Source organism: Thunnus thynnus, chromosome 15 (assembly GCF_963924715.1).
Source record: "Thunnus thynnus chromosome 15, fThuThy2.1, whole genome shotgun sequence".
Lineage (NCBI taxonomy): Eukaryota > Metazoa > Chordata > Actinopteri > Scombriformes > Scombridae > Thunnus > Thunnus thynnus.
The window spans coordinates 25,453,430-25,478,455 of record NC_089531.1 but is presented as its reverse complement, the minus strand read 5'-3'; the positions used below and the strand labels follow the sequence as shown (position 1 = coordinate 25,478,455).

Sequence of the window (25,026 nt, the reverse complement as noted above, 5' to 3'; positions counted from 1 at the left end):
GTTCCCATGGACAAATCCTTATCATCCCAGTGTTGTTATATCAGTTTCATATAGGAGCTATCCAATAAATTTGAGACTGTCATCTCAATGGACCAAAAACAAGCTTTTTTTTTTTTTTTTTTCTCAAATCCATGGAGCTACTCGTTAATTATCATCGACTGTGATAAGGGGCACATTATAATTAGGTTAGTGGCCCACCCATTCCATATTCCCTAATGGTTTTACTTTACTTTTCAGACGACTGTATGATGATGACACACTGGGAGAAGTTTATTTTTGCTTCTCTAATTCTGCCATGACTCCAAGTCACGTGACACCCGCACGTTTATTATTCCATTAATGTAATGTTTGCATGACACTACCCATCCTTTGTCTCCTCGCATGGTAATTTCCCACTGCACGGTTCACTTCAGCTTTTAGGGGGCAGTTCTCTGACGTCAGCTCGCCCGCTGGACGCACACTATAGTGCAGCAAGCAGCAGGGCACACAGTGGCTGGGTGCTGACTATTAATATTCCCCTTATGAAACTATCCACACTCTATAGCCTATGTATTGTGTGCAAAACGCGGGGCGGACCCGGAGGAGAAACACAAAGCCAGTTCCCGAGACAGACGCTGCCGCACTTTCTCAAATTGAAATCCCCGTCAGGAGAGAGAGACATAAGGGGTTGATAGAGAGAGAGAGAGAGAGCGAGAGGGCGAGAGAGAGGCAGAGAGAGAGAGAGGAGGGGGGGAGACTGCAGAACATACAGGGTCTGGATGAATAACCATGGCAACAGCAGCAGCAGCAGGAGAAGCGGTGGTATAAACATTGCAAACCGCGCATCCATCCGCAAACAGCGATTTACTCAGTGAAGGCTGGATCTCGACCCTCTGCGGATATTAGACTTCATCACTGTTAAGGTGAGGCTGCTGTATTGTACGTGTGACACCCTCCCGTCTGTTTTAATGGGATGGTTGTTGCCTGCATGTGTGTGAAACATGAGAGGATTGGGAAGCTCGTTGTATTGTACATTACAGCAGAGAAAGCAGCTAGTGGAGACTGCTGGTCGGTTACTGTGTGAAAGGGGATGGATTTTATAATAGAGACAGAGAGAACAGTTGGCTGAATTTCTACATCATATGTGCATCTTCTTTTTGGCAGCTAGTGTATGTGTGTTCAACTTTATGCATGTGTCCTTTTGTAAATAGACCCAACAACACTACCCACTGATAAGTTAACAAAGCAAGAGGTAAATTAGATTGAAATGTAATATTGCAACCTATTAGAGATAATCCCCGGTCAAAATAAATGCGTGAAAATTAATTCAAGCACTCTCATGCTCAAAAAGATGTTAATGAAATATAATTGCATTTAAATTGACAGTCTAAGCTGGACACTGTGGGCTGTGCAGTTCTCTATGTCAAAGCTGCTCTTGACTCTGCAGCAGTGTGTGCTGTTTGTCATCAGTTTTACACAGATGCTGTAGTCTCCTACACACTGTCTGAAATGAACAAAGACTTCAAAATGAAACAATGCAGTGCACTGTCGCCTTTGTCACAGCAGGCTGCAAAGTGATAAAAATAGAAGTTAAACAATGATGCAAGGTTAAATAGATTACAGTTATTGAAGGTTGCACGTTGCATTCAGGAACACAGCGGTACAGCCTATAGCTATCAGGCACTCATGTGACTGATGTAAACATTTCATTAGAGCAGAAAACCACAGGATCATGTTAAGAGTACTAGAGTGTGAACAAACTCAAGTAATTCAACCAAATGTCTATCTTTACACGTTTCAATGACATCTTTGAAGAATGCATGCACACACACGCTATCGTATAGTACAGTGTATAGCGCTGCACTGTCACACAAAAATGTTTACAGTTGTGAATACAAATGGAGTTGTGAATACAAATGGAGAGTCTGTTATGATCTTGACTGTAGATTGCACGCTTCTTTCTCAGCTCACCGAACACCACAAAAGAATTCTGAGGTACACTGAAAGTAGGATTTTCCAGCTGGCTACTTTATTGGCTGTTTTTGCAGAAAAGCCCTTTGATGATGAGAGAATCTCATTTGGTAGATAGTGAGGATGCCAGTCACATCCTCTCAAAGTCATACTCAGAGTTATTCAACTCTATAACTCAGGGTACTCAGCCTCCTGTCCATCTTTGCTGGGACTGGGCATTGTAATTTTAACAACAAAGAGCCTGTAATACAGCATCAGGAAGGATTTTAGCAAAATGCTGGATTATACCATCACATGATTGCTGGCTGAGTGCTTTCCTGTGAAGGACACACTGTCTCCTCATATCCAGTTTGTAGAATAGTCTGAACTTTGATTTGACATAACTAAATATCTGTACTTGAAACCTGGCCAGAAATCCACAACTGCACTATTTCTATTATTGGAGGAAGTTGTGTAACTCACTGGTGCTTTGTCACATATCACTATATTTGGTGATAGTCCTGTGTGTGTTGTTCCGCAGAGAGAGTTAATGAATAGAAAAATGCCTGAGATTAATTTCCAGCCCTTTGAGCTGTGCTCACAGCAGCTTCCAGTCATGGCACAATGACTCTCTGTGTTACATTGACACCTACGCCCACGTAGCCTGCAAAATCAGCTCATTCCACATTCAGTCGCCATATGAACATGTTGCCTCTTCATCCTCCCAAATTGAGACTGGAGATGTCAGTCAGCATTCCCAGCTGAGCTGACACCAACAGGAACAGCTCGAAGGCTAGGAGGGCAATTTAAACGGCAGCCAGGAGTTTTTTCTTAAGGTGGAGGAATTACTGAGGCTGCAAACTCTAGTCTTCAACAAGGCCTGTGACTGTGTGTGTGTGTGGCCTACATTAAATAGTAATCAGAGAGCAGATGGCTGTTTTGTAATGATTAGTGTTTAATGATTCGCAGCAAGTAGAAAATCAGAAAGAGATAGTTTGTAAAAGTGCACAAGCAGCAAATCATAAGACTTGGCTGGGCTACAGGTTGTGCATATCTGTGTTGGGCTCAGCAGCATTGTACAAATATACAGTGCAACAGCACAGCATGCATTATATCCAGGATTTGTACAACAAAAGGAAGGTGAGCTGGGCACAGTGGGTATTGTAGAAAAATAATCAACATCATGACTTTTGTTGGAACCTGTAACAGGTTAGTGTGTTCTACATGTTTAGCGTGTTTTCTATTCAGTGTGATTGCTCAGCAGTCTTTCATGCCATCTACAACCTTTCAAATTGAGGCACATAACTCAAAGGAAGATCAAACAAGCTAGTTACAGCTTTTATAAAAGAGAGAAAGATTAGAAAAGAAGGAAACTAGTAGCCACTGGCAGGGCTGTGGCCAGAATTGTAAAAATACTGGAGTCATGTGGAGGTTCCATATCCACTCATAAAAAGGAAGCCATTACGTTTTGTTAAATATTGGAGTTTTTCATAGTTAGCTGTTCAATTCTATTTTCTGCAAGACTTATGTAAATTAAGCAGTTATATCAGGGAAATTTCTCTAGAAATCCACAACTTCGTGTACAATTAAAAGAAATAACTAAACTCTAATGCAGATCATTGTCTCTATTCCCCCTTTAATTGATCAATTAGCTTTTTCCAGGGATGATATTATCAAGAAATTACAGACATGCAAAATAAAATGTTAACACTTTATGTCCTAACATGAAGGTCTAAGTGCTGCTTCAAAACCCTGTAAAATTGTGGTGGGGGAAATATTGGATTCTGGTTGAAAAAGTTAAAAAAATAAGCCTCCTGGGAAAAGTTAATATCTGTAGGATGTTGCTGAAACCTATAAATTACCAGAAAAATGCAGAGGACATGACCTTGGTACCCTCAGTCATAGTAACAGCCCTGGCCACTTGGTGTAATGTCTCACCTGATTCACCTCTGAAAGGACAAGGCTGGCAATATTCTTTTTCTTTTTCGGCAACACATTCAACAAAAAGACCAAAGCAAAAAATGAATTTATTCTACCAATAATCTGTGTAGCCAAAGCCTTTTTTAAAAACCAAACTGTAAATTTGTGGCCGTGTACATCTTATGTAGCAATGAAAAGGCAGGAGGTTGAGTGCCAGAGTCAGGCCTCAGAAACTGGAAAATTTTGAAAGATGGTGGATTTGGTCTTTTCATGAGATTTATTGACAATATGAAAATGACAGAAGAGCGTCAGCCATGACCTTTGAAGAATCCTCTGCAGTTCTGCTTTTGCTGATCAGCTGTGTTGTTTCATCATCGTCCTGATCCTCATTGTCAACGTTGTCAAAGGAAGAACAGTGTAGATGAATGACAGCCTTTGAAGTTGTCAGTGTGGGTGTTGTGCTTTGTGCCTTGCTGATTTGATTAACTTATTGATGAATTTTTGTGAGAGGCTGACAATTAATGGATGTAGTCTCTGTGTGTGTGGGTCGATTATGCTACAGCCATATTGGATAAGCAGAGATTGTTTTGGGGGGAGACCATGTGACTGTGAGCCTTTATTTACAGTACACAGTGTTCATTCTTAATGCCTAACACATTTCTGGAGAAGTGAGCATACTCTCTCTTCTTTATGAGACAGCAGGTAACAGATAACCGGCACTTTTGGACGCTTACAACTCAGTGAATTAGGGAAGCAATAAAGCTGCTTAATCAGCGCTGAAAGAATTGTAGGGTGTACATACTCCAGTGTCTCACTGTCTCACATTGAATTACCTGTTATTGGCTCATGATATTATGATGACTGCCGTCATCTGTGGTCACCCTGATACAAAGCTTCGCTCTAATGGAGCTGCAAGTGTGATGAGTGTGTGTGTCAATGTTACACAAGAGTCAGCAAGAAGAGGCAAAACAGTGGTGTCATTTCTTGTCTCTTCTGGCCATTTGTGGCAGTGGCCAGCTAATGTACAACGTAAGAGAAGTTTATTGTGCTTCTCAGGCATGTTGGACTGTGCTACCTGGCATTACTTTCATGTGCTTTAACAAGAACATGGTTGGTTACCCCTTTCTTCTCCTCTAGACTGCTGGTTTTTGGGGGCAGAGGTTCAGGTTTTATTGAAGATTTACCAGTGCTTCTTTTTCTACACTTGACAAGATTCTTATAATATCAGGATGATTAAGGTGGAGAAAAGTGCTTCCCTGCCAACTGAGAAGAAACCTTAGAGTCACCCTATTTGCACAACTTTGGGAAAGGACACTAGAATAAATTGCTCTGCTCAGTGAAGTGGAAGGAAGTGACAAATCAGAACTTAATCAAGGTATTTTTACATTAAAGGGAACAAATCCTAGACCAACACCCTTAACCAAAGTGGTTTAACCTAATTCTTCACTCCAGACAACTGCACCAGAACTAAAAAAATATTTCACATTGAAATATCAAACATTTTAGACATAAATTATAAATTGACTTTTCGCTAAACCCTTCCCCCAACAGTGATTGTCCAATCATAGCTTAGTGGACATGGCATACCTGTCAAATGTTTCTCCACATGGTGAAGTGGTGTGCTGGTGGTGGATGTTTTGAGCCTCTGCATAACTAAAAACACAAGAGAAAAAGTTTGTTTATCTGCTGTTAACTAGCTAACTAGCTTACCACCTACAGTAGTAACTAAATTGTCAAGGACAAGAGGATCAGTACGAGTAACTTAAATAATTTGTTTGTGGGGTTGCAGTTCATGCTAAAAAAAAAGTCCTGTTCATGTCTACCACATCCACTGTGTAATATTTCCCCATTGCATGGAAACCAGTCTTGCTATTAGAGTTTTTAGGGTAATGTTAACAGCTCTGTTCCGCTCTTTATAATGCATTTGGTGAAGTTTATGTTTCCTGAGATATTGTTACGTTTGCCAAACACATTGGTATGTCCTCATCCTAAAAGCCTTTTCTCTTGTTATATTAAAAGTGACAACAGTATGCTTGTGCTTCTGTTTAATCTACGCATCTGAATAGACCTAATGTATGTAAGAATGGATCTTACATATAATCATAGATCATACATAGGCTTTAGCCTCAGCCTGTTCGGACAATGTCATGTAGGCTATGTAGTCATCAAGTGCACTCACAAGACCCTTTTAAAGGATTCTTGTTTTAAATTAGGTTGGATGGAAACTCTGAAAAGTCAGCTGAAGGTGATCTTTTCAATCAATTCATGGAACTAACATTAGCTTAGGTAACTCACTTGCTACAACTGATAAAATCAGTTGTCATTTCAGCCAACGGCAGCTAGAAATGAGGACATGCTTTTGTCTACCTCTGTCTGCAATCAAGAACCATTGTTTCAAAAATTGCTGTGAATTTCATTGGTATCTGATCTGGCACATAATCATCATAAATAGCATATGCACCATGTGAGAATGCAGTGCTGGGCAGGCGTAGCAATAGTAATAAGGGAGGTGGGGATTAGCAAACCGTCAACTGCTGATAGTAGCAAAACATTTTTGTAGGTGATGATGTGAAGACCAGTGGTATTCACAGGATGTCTGCAAGCTGCAGGATGTCTGCTGTAGCTAATTATCACTAACTTTTGCATTTTACTAGCAGTGAATGAACTCACAATACCTCTGTGTGTAAGCCCTGCTATAATAAAACAAGCCTGTCTTGAGAAATCTACACTGCTTAAGGAAAGTGTACTGAAACAGTATGTACAGTATGTTTTTAAGGCAGCTAAGTTGAGGACTGGTCGTAATGCACAAGTGAAGTTGCATTTCTGAAAGTTGGTTCACAGCAATAACTCTGTTTCTGTAACGACACATCTTCTATGCACATCTTCCCCTCTAGTGATTGTCCTCCATGTTAGTTATAACACTCATAAGAACATTGACCGAAAACCACACACATTATGTTTCAAAGCATTTAATAAGCATCTATTTGGTACACTTTACTCTAAACTCTGTCAGTGTTTCATCTCCCTTCAGTTGGTGGCGGCTCAGTTTCACGTTGTTTCAGCCCTCAGATCACTTTCACTGAATGCTTTAGAGTATAAAGTCCATATTTATTTTCTCCTCATGGTTTCAGACATTGTGGATTTAAAGTTGAATCAGCTGGTTCATGTTTGGAAGTGCTGTTTTTTCCATCAACAGAAAAAACACTCCTCATATGGGTGTGAATTAAGCTTCTGAGTTCTGGGATGTGCTGATCACACATTCATTTAGACAAATCCATTTTTAGTGGTCTGATGCATTTAGCCATTTAGTATTTGCCTACATTTGTCTCAATGAGCTGAGGCAATGAATAGAAGGCTGCATGATTGCATGAGCCAGGATTCCTATCTCGTAGACCTTAAATACAAATGTGAGGGCCTGAATGGATGTAATATTGCGTTTGTGTGGATCTAATATTGTGCTGTGAAAGGCATAAGACGAAGGTATTAGACGCCCACATCCAGGAAAAGATGCAACTTAACAGATAAAAATAGGAATGTAGGTATGAGGAAGATGCATTTTATTTATTACCAAAGACAGAAAGACACTCAGCTGATCACCTGATCTTAATCATGTTAAATAGGCTTTAAATTAGCCTTAAATTTCAACATTTTTGTGTCAACATGAATGAAGAGACCTTTGTTTCTGAAAATCACAGGACTCTAAACCTATCCACTGAAGCAGAAGGAGTGCTTGGATACATTAGGCTTTTAAATAAAAACATAATGATGTACTAAAATTATAATATAAGTGTGCAAAGAAGATAGCCTGTAATTGTCCCTTTTGCAGGTATCTGATGTTTAATTAAAGGACAACATACTAAAGTAGTGCAGTGCATATAGATCTAATTGTACTAATGAATAATTATACTAATGATGTACCGGAGGGGTGACATTTACAGTAATAGAAGCTGATTCTAATCAGCTCACAACATACCTTATTAAGACAGATACAACAAACGGAGCAGTTTCCACTTTCACACATCACCACTCTGAAATAATTAGATCACAGGGTGGTGTTCATTTTTCCAACAGTTACCTGGACAGTGATGATAATAACTATATTCAGACCAAGATGTCTGTCTTGGACTTGTACAGTCCGTTCTCCACACTAGACTGTGTGAGTCATATTACCTCAGTGGAGAGAAGAAATAACAGTGTGAGCTGGTTTTAGAAATGTCATGATTTGCCTTATCTTTCTGCATGTCTTCTTTTGGCCTATTTATCTGATATGTCTAATTTACTCTGTCCTATCTTTTGACAGGTGATGAGTGGGATTATATCATGTCTGAAGTACAGGGAACACTGGAGTTTTCTGTAGAGTTGCACAAGTTTCACAATGTGGATCTTTTTCAAAGGGGGTAAGCAATTTATCTTCACAGAAATCACATCTTTGGAGTCATGATATTTGTTTATGTTATCTGGCTTCACAACTGGCAACTTACTCACTGCACATATTGATGTGGACTGCTTACAGGCTCAGATATATTTTAATATTCAAGCGTTATGAAGGGTAGCTGTTTTTTTATTCTTGTCATTTTTTTTTTTACATAATATGCCTTAAACTGAATTCAAAAAGTTCTAAACAACTGAACTCAAAACTTTGAATTTGTAAGATACAAAATACCGTACAGCCAAGTACAATGGTTTTAAACTGAGACTGACTATAATTATGAGGGACATTATACACATGGACTGTTGCTCCCTGAGCCATGTCTGGAAGGTGTCACAAAATAAGTTAACAGTTCATATAAGCAAAAACGCATATCCCTGCAGTTCAGATATAACCTTTACTAATTGATACAGGAGTTGTAAGTTAGGGACAGAGTGCTTTGACCTTTATATAAAGTACATTTTCCCTCCGACCAATTAAACAACACATTTATACATAGGCTACCTCTATGAATTCACTGTGATATGAAAATGTAAAAGAGGATGAGTGTAGATTTGACTCATCCTGCAATGATGACAGCACACTTTCATTTATTGGATAAATCAAAATTATGCACCCCCGCCCTCTGTCATTGCTGCTGGATGAAGATTACTCTATGATGAAAGCAGAACAGGGTAGCTATATATTTGATCAACAATGAGTTAAAGAAAGAGTATTTAACTTTTGAAAGAAGAAATAACACAATCTTTACTTTACAAATGAAAAGTTGAATTCAGAAGCAATAAAACACACCTTTGCTCACTTCAATGCATCCAGGCATTTTGCAGCTACAGCCTTGCTTGGTCTAGTGTCACCAGTAGCTTATGGTGGCTAATGTTAGCTAAAATTAACAAACTTTGTTTTACCATTTAAAATTTATGTCATAGAGAATTATGATTTCTATGAAAACATTATGTGCAACTTGTAGTAAGTACAAAACAGAGCCAAAAAAAACCAATCCATTCTGCAGTAACTGTATTCTCAGGGCTCCAAAAGCCCTCATCACACTTACTGCCAATCCAAATATCCATTCTGATAAACTAAGGTCTTCATAATTCAGTTTGTCCACATAACTAAATAAGATAGTAGCTAAATCCGATCAAGATGGGAAAAAATAGCTGAACTAAAATTGCTAAAAGTTAAGTAAAATTATTTATTGTATTGATTTCAATATGAATAGTAATAGTACTGTAGATAGACACAAAAACCTTTCTGTCTGCCTTTGTAGGGCAGTACTGAACTGATTATGGTAACACAATATACATACATTACAACAACAGAAACAACAACTTTAAATGTAATGGGCTGTACTAATAAGTAGGTAAGAGTGTAAATAAAAGACATGATCAACAAATTTTATTTTTCCAGTGAGTTTCACATGATATTCCATTACATAAAATGGGCCATGTTTATCCTGCCATGATGCGTCTGCAGGGAGATTAAGACCGTGGCCTCGGGCTGGCTGAAATGCCAGCTTTATCAAAAAGATTTCCCCTCTCCAAATGGGATGGGCTAAAGCTTCATCATGGTAATCCCTTCAGCTGAGTGCACTAATATGTTTGTTTTTTTACTGGTTGCCATGTTGCTTCAGATAGCAGAAGAGATATGATGTGAACACTCGACAGAATTGGATCCCAATGTAAAGACGAGGCTCCGCGGAATAAGAATAGTTCAGTTAACAGGACCTACACATCTTGTCACACTGAAATGTAATTGTTGAAATCGATACTAATCCCTGTACCAGACTGGAGGACCATGCAGCTGTACACTGTGAAGGGCCTAGTACACTGATTCCATTAAAATTACTGATTAAGGGGCCGCTCAGATGTTGCATCTAAAAATGTGTGGAAAACGACAGCTGTGCTGCTTTCATCCTTTTATCCAAGGTGCATGGGAGGTTGCACTACTGTTGCACCTGCTGTTCCTAAGCAACCAAAACCACTTGTATCTTTTTGGTTATTAACTGCGGTTAGCAACCAGCGGTGGCTGACCTTTCAACTGGATGTTGTGACGTCCTCGGACGGGAAGGGTGAAGCAAGTCCTTTGGAGCTGATTGGTTAACTCTTGTCATATGACCTGCGGTGTGCTTGCTGCAATCGAAAAAGTTGAGATTTTTCCATCTCGGTGTGCCACGGAGATGCACGAAAAAACAAGTGCGTCACAATAAATGCGTGCCACAACGGCGTTGCTCTCGGTTTTGAGCATGCATTTCCATTGAAAATAATGAATTAGTGTGCGCAAAAGATGCAACATCCGAATGGTCCCTAAGTATGCATTTGATTTGTAAAGAAGGCAACAGCGATAAGCACGGTGCTTTTAGTTTCCACTTATGGAGGCAAAATCAGAGTCCAAGATACTCCCATTACAAGCTACAGCTGCATTTTTGTGATATTATTTATTCTAATTTAATTGTGCAAAAAAAACAAATTCAAACTACTGACCAGTTTATGTCCATTTTCCTCTGGCATCTGCAATTTATACAAAAATGTTTTAGATGTTCTTAGCCTATAACTTCTAGATAGATAGACTAAGTAATAATGTAGTTTATACACATGTTGAGAAATAAACACTGAGCACAAAAGTCTATAAATCACCACTGTAAGAGGAATTGGATCAGCTCCTGACCAGTTACTGGCCACTGAGTTGACCTATTTCATGCCATAAACATCCCTTATTTATTTATCAACCTTCAAAACCTTTTCTGTGCTCTTCTCTGTCAAGCCTCCATCTTTAAGAGGGCTGTCACTAAAACGCTGATGTGATGACTGTGTTCACAGCCACGCTTTGGTCTCTCAGATTGCCAATGTGTCCCCGGAGAGCCGAAATGGGCTTTTACACAAAGCTGCGTTGACTTGAACTGTCAAAGTGACCTTTTCAAATACATGTTTTCCACTGCTGTCCATGCCTATAGTGTGAAATGTCATGTGAATAATCCATATTTAAGTCACTAAGACTGTTCTGCTTCTATTTTATAGCCCTGTACTGATATTCTACAGTAAATATTTTCTTATGATTCCATTCTTTTAAATTTCCCAACCGGGATCAATACACTATCATTAATTTTACCTTAAATGTTTGCCAGTACTGTGGAATTCTAGCACCAGTGTTCTACTATACAGTATACTTTACAGCCTTTGGACAGAGGTGCATTATCATGTCTTCTTTATTATTTATAACCCTTTATCCTTGAATAATTTAGCTACATTTGTACAATCCATGGCCGATTTTGTTTAACATGGCATTGTTAACTTCTCATCCATGTTATGAAGAGCACTTCTGAAGCTTTAAAGCTGCACGTGTCAAGATGTTTATGTAAAACCTGTCATGTCAGTGCTAAAATAGAGCATCCCATGTAGAAATATTACCAGAATGGTCAGTTTGAAGTTAGTTCACACTAGCGGTGGCAAAAAGGCAACACCACTGCAACAAATATGATTTAGGTCATGTAAGCAATGCAGGTACATTTATTAGACTTTATGGCCTTATGTTATTATGTCATGTGGGTCCTGTTACATGCTGGTTACATCAAATCATTTGTTACAGTTTTATTTTCATGAAACGGTTAGCCACGGAAATTTCAGCTCGCTTACTCAGTCACAGAATCTTGATTACATTTGTCCTAGTTTCTCCTGGTCAGCAAATTGGTATTTTGCTGAGTCATACTACTGTATATGTTCTCCTGTTTTGAAAACATGTCAGCCACCAAATGTTTAATAAGGAAAAACCATACCTGAAGCAAATGGCCCTTGTGAAGTTTATGTTTTGACACTTGAATATTGGTTTATTTTTGGTATTACTAGTTAACACAATTCTAGGTAGCTAGCAAGTACCCAGCTAACTAGCTAGCTAACTTCAGCACTATATTCAAGCTGTTGTACTCTTCCTGCAATTGTTAATTTGAAAACTGTAGGTAAATTCTACTTGAAGTCTTAACTTGTGCATTGAAGAAATACTAGTTTTATACAGTTTAAAATTCCAGGTAAGGCTTCTGACCCAAAGTCAAGATGCTGTGATAATTATTGGCGTGGATGCTGGCAAAACGCCATTGCTCTCTTTGCTCTTGATTCATTTGCTATTCCATACATTCACCCTACCTGCCCTCCACCCTGTGGCTCATTAAAACTCACTTGTGAATTAGTAATGTCTTTGAAACAGCAGCAATTGAACATCCTTTCTAGACAAAAACAAGATTCTTGTTTTTGCTTGTATTAAGGATGACACACTGGCAAATATCATTGTGTGAATTTAACTGTATTATTCACATTATATATTTGTCTCCAGGCGCTTTGGGTCTAGAGTATCAGTATGTACGTAAATGTGTGTAGTGTGGCTGTAAGTGTCATATTTGTATCCTTTCCATCAGGTTCTACCAGATACGAGCAGGGTTGAAGGTCTCACCTCGAGTGCCCCACAGGTTGATAGTGACAACACAAGACAATACAGGTAAGGGCAGATGATATTTAAATCCTCAATCCACACATAATATTTTTAGACATCTGACTTTTATGTCAACACTGTCCTCATACTCGTCTGGGGATAAGCTCCCAATTTGCTATATTGGTTCTCAGTAATCATAATTTGTTTTTGCACTTTAGCTGGATGAACCTGTGCTGCCACATTTGTCCAGCAAACGTTAATGGTTTTGAAGCATGTCTGGAGGATTTTAGTTGTTTTAAGGCCAGGGCTTATATTCAGTTATGCATATGTAATAAAGATACATTTTTGTGGGATATATCAGAAAAAATGATACATGACCAACACATTTAAAATACATTTATATTTGAGCATTAAGATAAATCCTATATAAATAAGTAATGTGTTTTTAGGGTGTAAATATTGGTTAATCTCCGCAAAAAGCCTCAAAAGTACAATCTACTGTACTACTAGAATGAATATAAATTATGCATACATGAACTTTACCACAAAAAAAAAAAAAAAAAAATTGACAGGTTAAGATATTAGTTTGATGTTAGTTCCTGTAGTTTGGATCATGTTTGAACACGTTGGGTTTCCTTCACAGTGTCTAAGTCCAAAGGGGAATGAGTGTGAGAAAATCTCACTGTCACAGGGAATAGTTTCATGACTACACATTCTGTGTCTGAATTACACACATTGTGTTGGACATGGTTGTCTTTGAAGTTTCCGTGAAAACAGTAATCTTTCACAGTGTCTTGTGTTAAAGTGCATGGTAGTCCAGAGTAGCCTTATTTTCTGCCTTTGCTGGAACAAATGAGCATCGTTTTACAGTGTCGTGTGAATGTGGAATATGAACATTTTCTACAGTGTTCTGTGGGTTGTAGTCTTCTTACAGATTCCTTCACGTCTTGGTTGTATTTCTGACATCTGTGGATTCAAAAGAGTTTCAATTAGAGACATGACCGAGATTTTTCTTAAAATAGAGGAATCCACAAATACCAAAGTAAAGCAACCATACATTATGACATCTGCTCAATAAAGTGTAGTCAATTTACCTCAGAATGCACAATAATCTTTCATTTTAACCATGTCTGAAAGAGAATTAAAAAGAAACATTCATTTTAAAAAATATGTACTCAAAAACTTACTGTACAAAATAAGTGAATCTACTGGTGTGTTCCTGCCATCGTTCTAGTTATTGGAGCTATGTATCAGAGAATGTGAGTGGTGCCTGCAAATTTTATGGCTTTACCTTGTCTCAGTGATTTAGGACATTTGGCCATCCTTGGTTTGAAGACTGACTGAGTCACACTGCAGAAAATGGCTTTCATGTGATTTCACTTGTTTAAAATGTAAATCAAATTCAGTTTCAGTATTCTTACATCCAATTATTAGTTGATGTTTGCACTTTGTGAAACAGTATTTTTTTTTTGCTCTTGGAGGAACATTTTTCACTTGTTTTACATGAGGGATTAAAAACTGAATATGACAACGTGTCTCTGCAGTTCAGCATAGAACACAATAGAGCAACTTATCTTTAAATGCCTTACTTACTTCAAAGAATACTGTATTAATTTGTGGCCAAAACACACAAGTTTTAATAGTTTCTTCATGTAAAATTCTTGGCTTTTCATTAAAGGTTTGTTGCTAATTAAAAATAGATGATGACCAAAAAATTTACCAGCTAGGTAAATGACAATATGCAACCAGTTATAATAAAAGCATAAAAACACAAACGCTGTACTTCATGCTCTGTGCAGTTTACATCCTTTAATTTTGAAATGTAATCACATGCAGATGTTTTCTATCATAAAAGACTCTTCACGTGTCTTGTCTTCTTATGTATTCAAAGGTTGTGACACAGTGTGTCTGAACCTACCCGAGCGTTAAAATCTGGATCTCTGGCAATGCAGGAAGCCGTTTCACTGGAAATACTGATTTGCAGTAATAACGGCTATTTTTAGCTTGTCATGACTGGTGCACCGTATGTGTGTGTGTGTGTGTGTGTGTGTGTGTGTGTGTGGTCTGATTTAGCTGTACTTGTGAGGACCACTTCTCCACAATGCAGTCTACTGTTCCCTTGAAGAAATTTTGGATTTAGGTGCTCATTGTGATTTCAGGCTCAGCAGCAGGTCATATTAAGATTAGAAACTTTGTGTTGGAGTGCCCCGGTAGCCTAATGGTTACTGCGCATAACTGCAACATCCCTTTTTCTATTCCAGCCAGAGACCTTTGTTGCATGTCATACCCATCTCTCTCTCCCCTTGTTTCCTGACTGCCTCTTCGCTGCCTGCTGTCCAATAAAGGCAGAAATTTTAAAAATAAATAAAAGAAAAACTGTGGTTTTTGGCATATGGCACCCTATGGTTAAGGTAAAAGCCACAAGGGAGCGGCAGTTTAAACGTGACAGCTATAGCAGAACCAACACGTGTGCATGTATGTGTGGTGGCAAGGACACGGCTGATTGTGAAGGCGAGATGTGACAGTGATTCATGTCATTTCGAGGGTTTTCTCCTGAAACACAGTGACAGGAATACCAGCAGGGAAGATGTTTTCCTTACCTCATTATGGGTAAAGAGAAAGAGAAATCCTACTTAAGTAGCCAAAATATTAATAGATTGCAATGGAAATGATGAAAATAGCAGTTCGGCAGTCTTGCTCTCAGTAGTCTATTTTTAGGGTCTTAAATCCTGGAGGTTCAGTTTTATATGCTGTCAGGTGAGGATAAGGAGGCAGAGTACTGACCAGCTGGAGGAGGCTGAAGGAAAACAGAAAGTTTTTTTTGCTGTACACACATCGTTTCAGTCTAATAATGTGAGAATACAGACAATTCTGCTTTAGTTCACACAGTTCAGTTTTTTTTAGCTCATTTTTCAAATTTTGCAGCATGTGATGTTGTTGTACTAAACTGACTAAAACACCCAATATAAAAAGATATAATTTGTACATTCACATGTATTTCTTTTCAGCAAATTACAACATAGATAATTAATGGAATAGTTTTGTTAAATATGCTTATTTGCTTTTTTTCTAGGGGTGAGATAAGAAGACAGAATGCCAATCACATGTCTATGTGTTATGTACAAAACTGGATTCGGGACGTGGTTAGCGTAGAATAAGCTTTAGCATTAGCAAGGGAAGAGGCAGGGGGAAACAGCTAGCCTGGCTCTGTCCAAAGTTTAAAAATATCCATGCCATTGTTGACAGACTGGGCAGTTTTCTGCATTCTACGTTCAACCTTAGTGTCTGATGAATAGCAGTGGTGCTCAAAACGTCACCTTGGTGCAATAAATAAGTGGAAATTGGAGCCCTGCAGTGTGCAAGCTATTTATTCTGTTTATTTCACATTCAGCCTTAGGGCACAATTGATTCAATTATCGTATTCTAAATTGAGATCACAAATTTGGACACTATTTGTGAGGTTGCCAGGTTTGGTGCCATTGTGCTGGTGCTGACACCAAAAGCAAAACTTGTGCTCATTGACCATACCTGGCAACCTATGCTATAACTGGAGAGGCTGTACATAGGTACTGGGCGGATAGATGAACACTTGTGTGTCAATAAGTAGCTTCAACACGCAACCTTACCTTAAACATTGTCATTCTTTTCATTTCAAACTTCTGTAGAGGTGTTGGTTGGCATATTTTTCACACTTTGGACAGAGCCAGGTTATCTGTTTCCACCATCTTCCAGTCTTTATGCTGATCTGGGGTAAACACCAAAAGCAATTAGATTGATAATGATCTTCTCATCTCAGAAAGCAAATGACTGAATTTCCCTAAATGTAGGGAAACTATTCCTTTAAGATTTACATATGTCCATATTGGTAGATGGGTACTTGATTAGATTTACCACTACATTCCTACGTTCAGTGTAAATTTCTATACTCCTAAAATGCAGATATTACATTCCTACATTCAACTCCATAAACCACATCACATATTCCGTAGCTCATCCAAAGCTCTGCTGCCTATATCTAATCCACTGACTGCAGTCCTATATTTCACGGGGCAATAGCATATGTGGTAAATAAGGAACATTGCAGCAGGGTGCATAACTGTGAGGATCATATCCATATTGTAATTGGAAGGCTGCTGTCCTTCCCCTCCCCTTTGCGGCTCCTTCCACAAGGTCATGCATTAAACCTCACAGGCTGAATCCTGAGCATAAATATGACAGCGGCAGGGCACTGGCCAGCAAAGGAAATACATTCATCATACACAGACACAGGAAATAATCCCTTACTGTGTTCTCTGTGAAAGTGTATGCTTGACATTTCAATTGTCTGTGCCCTTCATACAAATGAATTGTGTGTGAAGGATTGTGCCAAACACTCAACTGAAGCATTTAATGACTGTGATTCACGCGCAATAACATGGTGATTTTCAAGTCAGAATGTTAAGCGGGAGAATTGGATTGCTGCTTACGGTGTCTCCTACTGCATGGACTAAGATACTCCTTCATATTAGTATCATGAAGAGCAATTCTGCATTGAGAGTTTGGTGGGTTTTACTGATAGGGAGTGACTAGCACACACACATACACACGCACGCACACACACACATGTGCACACACTTTCACACACAGCAGATGTATAGTACCAGAGGCTGTAAGAAGATTATTTCCAGCACTGAATCACTGTGGCTAAAGCTTAGGGGCATTTCAGCAGGTTTTAATGTGCAGGATGTGATAACGCCCCAACACCTGTGAGGACTGCAGTATACCATAATGCAATAACTGAGTTGGTTTGATGTGTCACTGCGAACATGAACGCAAGCAAGAGAATGTATTTCAGTCATGTTTATATCTAGCAAGAAAAGTGAGGGGTCAACGTTTTTGTTGCTTTTGTTACTTTGTTTGACATTATGGAGGACCATTTCTGCCAAGAAATGAAAAACAAAAAAGCTGGAATGTCTTTATTGACAAGAATAGAATAGAAATAGATAAAAAAAACCTTTACTAAGTTGAAATTATGACTTTTTAATTAATAAATAATTAAATAATCAGATATTAAGTAAAAATTGAGACTTAGACTAAGACAAAATTATAATGTACAGTATATCCAGATATTTAATTTAGTAAGTCAAAATCATGACAAACTAATGTACAGTTATTATTATTAGCACATTTTTAAAAAAGAATTTCCATAATTCTGACTTATCACAAATCAACTTGTGTGTATTTATTTTTATCATCCCTGACATTTTCCTGACATTTCATCCATTTTTTCCTGGCAGGAAAGGGCCTCTATATACATTACTCAAACATGGAAAACATACTGTAATTTTGGAAACAATTCTGACAAAAAATTTGGTTTACCTTACAACATGCATCCACTGTAACACAAAGCACCATCAGCATAAAATACAGCTTCAAAAATAACAATTACCTGTCTGTCTCAACCAAACTATAACATTATGTTACATTACAATGTGCAGGTGCTATGTTCTTTCCCCATGTATACCACCATCTTCTCCATCAACATCAAAGCAGAGATCTCATTCAGATCTCTTATCAGGGTCTATAATCTCTTCTGCTCCCTCGGTACAAAATGTAACATTTAATCAATCCTGTAAAACAAACTGGCATTCAGAGGAGTGTGTGAAAGTAGCAAGGTCAACTATAGCAGTTACCGTTCATTAATTTTGTGACTTTGACCACACTGAAGGGCCACCCAAAGGACAGAGGGCATGGAAGCATCTGGGTGAGAGCACAAGTCGTTCAGGTCAAACACACATAGAGAATAATTAATGTTTAACTCCTTCACACGATAAAGAGTCTCTAATCCACCTAATTTGTATGTCTTTAGACAGTGGGAGAAAGCCAAAATCAACACAAGGAAACATGTAAAAAACAAAAAACTGAAAGTGACATTCTGACTGTGAGGTGTCAGTGCTAACATAGAGCTACAACTCCTTCCACATACAGTGCATCCCCAAAGGGGTTACGCTGTTTCTGTCACACATCCAACAACAGTCGTGCTCCCACACATCCGCCATCCTTGCTGGGGCTGCTTGATGCGGCAAGTAGTGACAGCATTATCAGGAGGAGGCCTGCAGAGAGAAGGAGAGTAAGAATGAGACAGAAAAGAGCACAACCTCAGCAGGGGATTTCAAAGACCTCTCACGGCTCGCAGCTGGACAGCAGCTCTGCCTCTATGACTGCAGCCCTGCAAGGGGAAATGTGCTATTGGCAGAGAGTACACAGCCATTGTATTGTAAAATTGCTGGGACATGGGAAAGGTTGAAAATTTGAACACCAGGGGTCTGATTTATCAACGATGCAAATGCACAGTTATGTGCATAAACCATAAATGCTTTTATTTCTACACACAAAATCATATTTATCAATTTATTTCTTTTGCTTGAGAATGTGTGTCCATTTAAAATCACTCCTGACAATGTGTAGCCTATCAACAACCCCCTAGTGCTATACAGTTGTAATCATAGATAAGCCATTTCCTACATTACAGAAGTTCCAACTCTATCATCAGCTACGTAAGCATAATTGATAGACTGTCTGCTATTGTAACATTTTTATTTGGAAAGCAAGGAAATAATTTCTTTCAGCGTGAAATTATGTTGCCTGTATTTTGCCAGTATCACTGCATCACTGAGCATCTGTGTCTCCATTTAAAAGATCTGGAGGACTTGTTAATAACATTTAATTGCAATCACTCCGCTTGATCTAAATAAAACAGGCATATTTTAATGCTGAAACTGTCATAAACTGCAGCAATTAAAAATCTGATTGAAAGCAAATTATGAATTATATTGAAGTAGTTCTGTGCCCAGTGATCATTTTGTGTACTTCAAGTGTTTTCTTGTTTCATATATTTTCTTCTTATTTGACCATCATGTAAAGTAAAAATATTTTTGCCTTGTCATCATGCTGTATACATTTTTTCTTCCCTTTGGACAAGTCACTTGTGGAAGCATCAAATAAAACAGTTTGGTTCAGCTGAATTTCATTTAGTATTATGGCACTCCAGGGTTCTCAGTTAAGATAATGTTAACAAGGAGGACCTTGCACAGTATATTTTTAGCAGTCAAAGGAAACGAACCATGCACGCCACATCACTTGCAATCGAGGTGCATTCTCTCATAAACACTTTTTTTTATAACAACAAATGAAAGGTGGGAATAATGGGAATATTGTAGAACACAATGCCAAATACAGTAACACCAGTAACACCTCAGGAACACACATAAAATGAGACTTATGTCCATCTGTCTGCTGCCTGTGTTCATGCTTAGAAGCTTTCCCACATGCGCACATCCAGAATGCTACAGTATCTTAACCTCATTGTCTGTTAATGGTTTTCATCTTTAGCTTTTAACGTGTGGTTCCTTGTAGTTCCACTACAAGGAGCAACACATTAAAGCCACTATGTCTGTCAAAGGGATGTAGTTGATTGTATATGGAATTCTGTATGTTAAAGGAGAGGTTCACAGTTTTTCAAGTCTGTCTCAGGTGCCCATATGAACACTGAAAGAGGATTTCCTCACTGTAATCATTCCTCCTGTTCATACTGGCTATTAAAAGATCCCCTTCAAATGTGCTTTCATTGTAAGTGATGGAGGCCATGTTTGACTTGGATCAAACATGAGCTTCTAAGACTAATACACATTTCAAATCTAGAAACATATGCACTTAGTACACATTTTCAGATCCAAGTATATATGCTCAGATCCCTTACAAATCCTGGTAAACATTTGAAAATGTCAAATCAGACATTCATGAGTGTCATTATGCATTTTCAAATCTGGGTACATATTCACAAATCTCAGTACACACTGCAAATATCAGGTGATGCATTTGCCAAATCAAACCCTGGCTTTATTTTCAGTTTTCATAATTGTGTGCATTTCTTAGACAACTGCCTTGTTTTATCAATTAAATATCTATATTTAGTACTGTTTTATTGTTTAAACATGTGTGTCATGTGTTATTTCTGTAGTTAAACCTGCAGTTGCATTTCAGTGAATCACTGTTATAGCTGATAGTTATTGTGCATGTTGTTGTGTCCCACATCAGGAGAATGCAGCTTCAGCTCCGCGGGGGTTTACGACGGCACCGTGTTCAGCCGGATATTTCAGATCCTTTACAGAAATGAGGAGATTGCGGTGAATGATTGTATGATCTTCAAAGTCCACCTACTATTGGATGGAGAAAGGGTGAGTCATGCTGGTGACATTTTCTACACATGCACACACACACACACTCACTCACAGAAAAACGCATTTTGTGAGAGCAAAAGACAAAAGGAGAGAATTGCGAATGCCATTTGGTTGCTTGCGTTTTATCAGTGGTCTAACTGTAAAATGCATAACAGATTTACAGCTGTATGATAGTTTGTTCCATAGCTGCAGCTTGTGAGTGTCTCTTTACACATTTGAAATATTAAATGGCCATTAATTCATACAGTTTATAATCTTCCTCCTACACATGTTTCTGCTAGAGTCGCCATTCCTACTATTACACAAACAATAAATACACCCTTTTTATAACAGAGATTTAAGCTAGCTACAGTAATTAGAGCAGATATCTAACAGAACTACAGTATGTAGTGTAGAAGTAATATCATCATACTGAATAATGGAATAGTAATTACGCTGGCATTTTCTCAGTCTTGAAATGTCAGTGGGTGGGAGGTTTTTGTCCAGTAGACTTCCTCAAGGTGTTTCCAGCTTGCTAAATCTTTTGCTATACATTTAGCAGCTTTACAGACTCATACATCCCTGGTTACTCCATGTCTCAAAAGCAGGTAGCAACACATTTTGTAGCATTTTTGGGTAATAAGTAGGAGTGTTACAGAAGATTCTCAAAGTTTGCAATACATTCGTGCATCTGATGCTCATTTGAGTTACTTGCATGTGTCCAGGCTTAGGCTTTTTGGCTTTGGACACCTTAAAATGAAGCTACTTGTGAAGTGTATCTGAAGGGTTGATCATGTTGCATATGTCTGTGAGTTGTGAGCAGTTGAGCTAAAGAATGTTATTCCCTCACACTGATTCCTTTTAATTGTTATGGAAGTCTGAAAAAGTATAATCTTATAGGATTACGTGAAAAAAAGCAGATTTAAAAAACAAAAACAAACAAAAACATACATTTTTGAGGCAGAAATATTTTTTGTCTCCATTAATCATTTTACACCTCCTCAGATTTATCTTGCAAACTAATAGATGAAGTTAAAGTCTGACCCCTAAATTGGGAACTATGATGATTTTATGTTGTATGTTTTTGTGGCAACATGGCTTTAGTTAGATGCAAGCAACATGGAGAACCTGTCCAGCCTATGAGAGACAGCCATTAGCTGGACACAGGCACTTTACATGTCTGTACTATCACTGCCTCTTCTAACGCAGAAAGACTTACTTTATGTTGAAACCTTAGTTGCTGCACCTTCTTAAGGTTTGTCTAGACAGAAGGTGGGTCAGTCATTTTTGGTGGTCCGTCTGAGTCCAGTGGAACATATATGCTTGTATTTTACTCATTACAGTTGTCTACACAGGCTGTGTGACCACAATCCAAAGTGCATTTTTATTATTCAAGTGTAGTTTATTCCCTTTTACACACATAACTACAGGGATTGTGTATGAGGGTTTGAGCTCTGCCAAAATGCAGGTGGCCTACACAGTAGGACTGTGCCTGAACGCATCCTGTGCAGACATTGATGGAGGACTGAAGCTGCTGCTGCTGTACTACTGATGTGCTGCTTGAACTACACCGTCTGTACAGACACAGTGTTAAACCCTGTGCCACAGACCTCTTCACTGCAGATCCTGGGAACTATTGATTGTTGTGCTTCCCAAACACAGCATAGCCCCTCCTTCTGCAAAGTGCTGAAACTGTAGCAAATAGAGGCATAAGCAAATTAATGATCAGCTGTGATCTGTACTGGCATTTGTAGCCAGTAGTTACTTTCCTTGTGTAGATTTTTACAACAGTGAAGGGTACAGGCCTTAAAGAAACTCTTAAAGGCAAGAAATCTCAGCAATTGACAGAGTAAGTGTAAAGTCAATAACAATGATTGAACCCACCAACAGAATTGGCCTGTGGCACAGTGCTTTGTCCTTTCCTGAGGGCCCCTATTTTTTTGTTTTTGTTGTTGTTCTTTGGGGAGATTTTTCGGCTTTTTTTTTTGTATATAAAAAACTAGTGATATTGATGGTTTTGAAAAAGTAATTAAATGAGTGGGTAGAGTATGGGCCCCCAAATGCCCCAGGATGTCATATAAAAGTATTTAGTGTGAGCCATTATAGACATAGAAACAATCATGGAGTTCAACAGTTTGCCTCTTTGAATTAATGTGCTTTAATTGACAGACAAATGTAAATTGCCTGTGCCCCACACTGCCCATGTTTAGTTCAAATGATCAGGCATGTAAACCTGCCAGACAGTTATTGATGTACTGTCCTTTATGGTTTCATCGTGGGCACGACCCTGAAAATCCACTCTGCCTCTCTTTGTTGTTGGGAGCCATTGGAGCTCAAATTGATCAGCGGTGACAAGGATGAGACAGGCCCGAGGCTGGGGGAGTTAAGATGGCCCCACTCAAAGCTAATCATCCATATGATAGCCGTAGCTCACATATTGACATCACCCTGCACCATCGCTCAGCTGCTCTATGACATATACATAGGTCTACAGCAGAAGCCTGAATTACTGTAGAGGCTTCAGTCAGAATATTCTGTCTCACATGACTCTGCGCTCCTAATTTTAGAAGATTTCATTAAATGAAGGCATTCATGTGGAGGTGTGGAGATAGAGGAGCTTAAAGGCATATCAGATTTCAGCTGTAAGCTCTCCCGAAGGCTCCCCGCTCATTAACCTTCCGGAGGTTATCTGCTGCTCACAGCTACAGATAGCATGGACAAAAATAGCTCCTCATTTCCCCTGTGTACACCCGTATGTATGCTTAATCAATCAAAGCATCAATATTGGACAGAACTGCAAAGATTTGTGTGTTTACTGAATGTCTGTCTGCATGTGTGTGTGTGTGTGTGTGTGTATGTGTGTATATGTGTGTGTGTGTTTTAGAAAAATATGAGGAGAAAGAGAGGAAGAACTGTGCCTAACCTTTTATTATAATTAGCATCACTGCACCTCAATCTTCAAAAGACTACATTACATCCACTCGCAGCTCCACCTTTGTAGTTTTCTCATGCCTTTTGTTTTTCCACTTTGTTGTTCAAATGTAAATAGGTTCTGTATATTTCCATAAATCATGAACTATGGCACTTTGAACATGAGTGTAATTGAATTCTGTTCAACCTACATTAGATAAAAAGAAATACAGACCTTCAGTTAGTATAGAACACAAAGAGAACATAAACAGAACTTTGATGTGTCTAATTCAGCGTTGCAAACAAGGTTGGTCACATTTGGGTTGTGTGCCAAATAGCAGTATTTATCTACTCCCCACTGTATATAATGTACTATAAATGTCCCCGTTGGTTGTTTACTCTTTGCTGATTCTGCTTTTTTTTACATACAGATCAGGGACAAATTAAAGGAAAACATGAATAAATACAACAAAAAATGCAGATGCTTTTATACACAGCTTGAGGGCTCACTGAATGGTTTGATGTTGCATGTTTGATGGAACCTCTCACCACCATCATCAAAACACCAAATGACTACAAAACTCCCAAAAATTACTCAACAGTCCATATTGAAAGGAAAGGAGAGAGAGAATCTCGCCTGGGGATTACTGAGAAAGATTTGACTTATGGGAAAGCCAAAGACCACCAATTCAAGGTCCTGGCAAGACTTCTGTTGGAAGAACATAATCCAACATTTTATGACTCCAGGGCTGAAATTTATACAAAGAGGCTCTAATTGGTAAAGTCAATGCTGGTGGCAATATGGTAAAAATTGATGTTGATATTCCTTGGGGTTGTCTTTTAATTTAATTATTTTGGCAAGAGATTGCTAAAGAGATAATGAAAAACACTGTAATAGAAGTTGACTGCTCTTTTGGCACAGAGGAATATCTCTTTAAAATAAGATGCTATGAAAAGCCCTCCAAACAAGGATGACTTAAGTACATTTTAATAAATTGTTTGGAGTGTCTCATCTTTAGCTTAAGACTATAATATGAGCAATAAGAAAAAATTAAATATATATTGTATGTGACTCTGCATCTCAGTATCCCAATGAATTATGTCCATATCATGATTTACATCCAGTGCAAACATTCATTGCCACTGCAGGAAGTAGACTGCATTTTATGTAGCGAGATGGAAAGTAAGTGAGTGTGTAAAGCAGCAGAGTTTAATACGGGGGAC

General features: G+C 38.5%; 1 protein-coding gene across 1 annotated transcript in view; it reads left to right on the top strand.

The window, feature by feature from the left end:
• The first annotated feature begins 503 nt into the window (after positions 1-503).
• fam135b (family with sequence similarity 135 member B) overlaps positions 504-25,026 on the top strand; it is a 46,301-nt gene continuing 21,778 nt past the window's right edge. Inside the window, exons 1-4 of the mRNA XM_067611529.1 lie at positions 504-902; positions 8,150-8,246; positions 12,681-12,760; positions 20,771-20,910. Of these exons, the coding sequence (XP_067467630.1) occupies positions 8,170-8,246; positions 12,681-12,760; positions 20,771-20,910 (297 nt within the window). The 5' untranslated portion in view covers positions 504-902; positions 8,150-8,169. The remainder of the gene's footprint in view (positions 903-8,149; positions 8,247-12,680; positions 12,761-20,770; positions 20,911-25,026) is intronic.